Below are 2,632 nucleotides of genomic sequence, written 5' to 3'. Positions count from 1 at the left end.
AAAAGCAAAGAACACCTTTGTCATTTCATGAAATCCAGCAATAATGATAATTCCCTCTTGCATGTTTCCTCTGTCCATAGCGTTCCTTGACAGCGTCGTTTCTAAGTCACCAATTTAGTGCTACTTGGTCCCAATGGAATTTCCCATTGGGAACCTGCTAGCGCTAAGTTGCTAACTGGTTAGCAAGATGCTTCAGACAAACCGGCCACAACCAAAAAGCTTGTGAACCTTCGTCTACAACAATCCTGCCCTCTAGATAATCGACCAAACACATTCACTTTATTTACTCGTTTAAAGTCGGACACCACTCGGGAAAATTCGTAAATGCAACGGTTGGAATGGCCGCTTCCCTACGACTTTAATGAACCTGATCTGATTCGGTTCTGCGAGCCCAGTATAGGTGGGACCTCATTAGGTGGTTCTGTGTGTCCCTGAATGAAGGCAGCTATAAAATGATGTTTTTATTAATGTTGCTGGACTTTGTTGATGTCTGGGTCTGAGCACCAGATTTATTATATTGTTTCTAAATGGCCTTAAAAATCAGCTGGATATGGATCCTAAAATGACACATGTTCTGATCTGCCTGTTCTAGCTCTATGTTGTGCTTTCACACCTGGGCTGAAGGTAAGGAAAGTGCTGATGCTGCGTCCGATTCTAGTACTCTGTGGTTTCCCACAGGCTGTGGTTCTTCATTTTCGATCTGATGCCTGCATGCAGGCCTGTAAGGCATGGACTGTACGATTTTTTTCAGTCATCGCATAGCTACAGCTCACACTGTACGATGAAACCACAGGGTTTAAAAGTTCACAGTTCACAATGTGTTTTCCCGATACTCTGATGCGATCTACCTGCTCACACTACGCCTAAAAAACAGGTGGGACTCAGCTCCGCAGTTAGATGGCGCTACTCAGACTCGTCTAAAGAGGAATATGAAGCTGACTTCTCTTCTTTCTGGTTCTGAAGAGCAGAACCAGGGATCCTGTCCTGTTTCATAGACTTTAGCCCATTTACGCTACCCTCTGAAAACCGATCCGTGCCGAGTTCAGACCGAGCTCAGTTAACAGTGCCGAACTAGGTTATTTACGACTGTTTACACACCACGCTAGCAAGGTTCCTCGCCTACTAGTGGCGGTCTAAGGTACTACTGCTCTCTAGAGGGAAACAAGCAAATCAACATAGCGGCAAACGTAACATTCAGAAAGTTTGGCTATAATTTGGATTTTTCGTGTTTACGGAGAGTCAGGTCGAAGAAGGCAGCTTTTGGTGAATTAACTTGACAGAGTCGGCTTTTAGGAAGTGGATACAAGAAAAGATAGTCTAAAGTCGGGCATATAATGTAGGATTTTTTCGCCGTTTTCGGGCCGACTTTCCAGTAGTGCAAAGATTTTTCTATCGGGTCGACTTTCAGCCTGATCGTGTGTCTAGTAGTGTACAGGGGTTAACAAGGGGTGATTAGCCTCTCACGACCACCTCCCCATCAGGAATCATGAGGTTGGGAGAAAATCAAACATGTTTGATTTTCAGTCGGCCGTCGTGGACTAATCTTCTTCTTCTTCCTCTCAGATGAAAACACAGTCAGAGTAGCGCCATCTAGCTGGAGAGCTGAGTCCCAGCTGGTTTTTAGAATTACAGGTAGATCGCATCAGAGCGTCGGGTCGCACCGCGGTCGTACAGTGTGAGCTGTAGCCGTGTGCAACGATTGAAAATATCACACAGTATAAGCCCAGGTTAATGAGGGCTTAGAGACGCAGGAAACAATGACAGACGTCGAGGTTCATCGCACTGCTAAGCAGAATCATCACTGAAATTGTGCAGGACGGTACTGATGAACTAGTACCATGTTGACGCGATCTGGTTCAGTTTTGCGTGCCGTTTACACTCAACAGTTAACTCGGTCACCGTCCTCAGTCCGATCTCTGCACGGTGTCAGAAGAATAGTGGAAATGTGGCTAATAAATGTCCTTCAACCAGAGGAGAACCTGGTTGACTGAAGGTTCTCCTCCCTGTCCGATCAGTTTAATTAACCACCTGGTGGCCATTCTGTGTTAACCTGCAGGAGTTCACATTCCCTGCTGCTCGCTCTGAGAACATGAGCTCCGCCCACCTGTCCCCAGGTAAGTCGTCCAATCCTGACCTTTAACCCCTTCCTGTCCTAACTGCAGTGAGCTCCACCAGCTCTCTTTGTTTCTCCAGTGGATGGCACTGACAGGCTGTGTGTTTCTGAGCGCGCTCAGTGCATCCCTTCTCCGGTCCTTCACCTACGCCAGCTACCTGCAGACATCTCTGAACAGGAAGTGGTCGCCTTGGCGCATCCTTTTGGCAGAGTCTCCAAACTGATCACACTGAGAACCAAAAACCAGGTAACTGTTCCCTTCGGACCCAATCCTGGTAGATCTGCAGCGGATCCATCCTCCCTCCTCGTTCTGATTAGAAATCCACTGATACAGGTTTTTAAAGCTGATAGCGATTATTTCGATATGTGCCCCCAAACGATGGCGAGATTTATGGGGACCACTAATTATATATATTGTATGAAATAGTGTTCTATCAAACTGCTCCCATAGTCACTCTATTACAGATGGAGTAATGTAACTAAAGTAATCCCTCCCTGGGATTATTAAAGTATTTCTGA

General features: G+C 46.1%; 1 protein-coding gene across 2 annotated transcripts in view; it reads left to right on the top strand.

Annotated features, from left to right (window-relative positions):
• Window positions 1–2,632, top strand: part of ptbp3 (polypyrimidine tract binding protein 3) — a 12,401-nt gene that overhangs the window by 1,288 nt on the left and 8,481 nt on the right. For both annotated transcript variants that reach the window (XM_015395496.1, XM_015395495.1), the window contains exons 2-3: window positions 2,057–2,114; window positions 2,194–2,360. In XM_015395496.1, the coding sequence (XP_015250982.1) occupies window positions 2,057–2,114; window positions 2,194–2,360 (225 nt within the window). The remainder of the gene's footprint in view (window positions 1–2,056; window positions 2,115–2,193; window positions 2,361–2,632) is intronic.

Source organism: Cyprinodon variegatus, unplaced genomic scaffold (assembly GCF_000732505.1).
Source record: "Cyprinodon variegatus isolate N-32 unplaced genomic scaffold, C_variegatus-1.0 Scaffold743, whole genome shotgun sequence".
NCBI lineage: Eukaryota > Metazoa > Chordata > Actinopteri > Cyprinodontiformes > Cyprinodontidae > Cyprinodon > Cyprinodon variegatus.
This window is presented reverse-complemented; position numbering and strand designations above follow the sequence as displayed.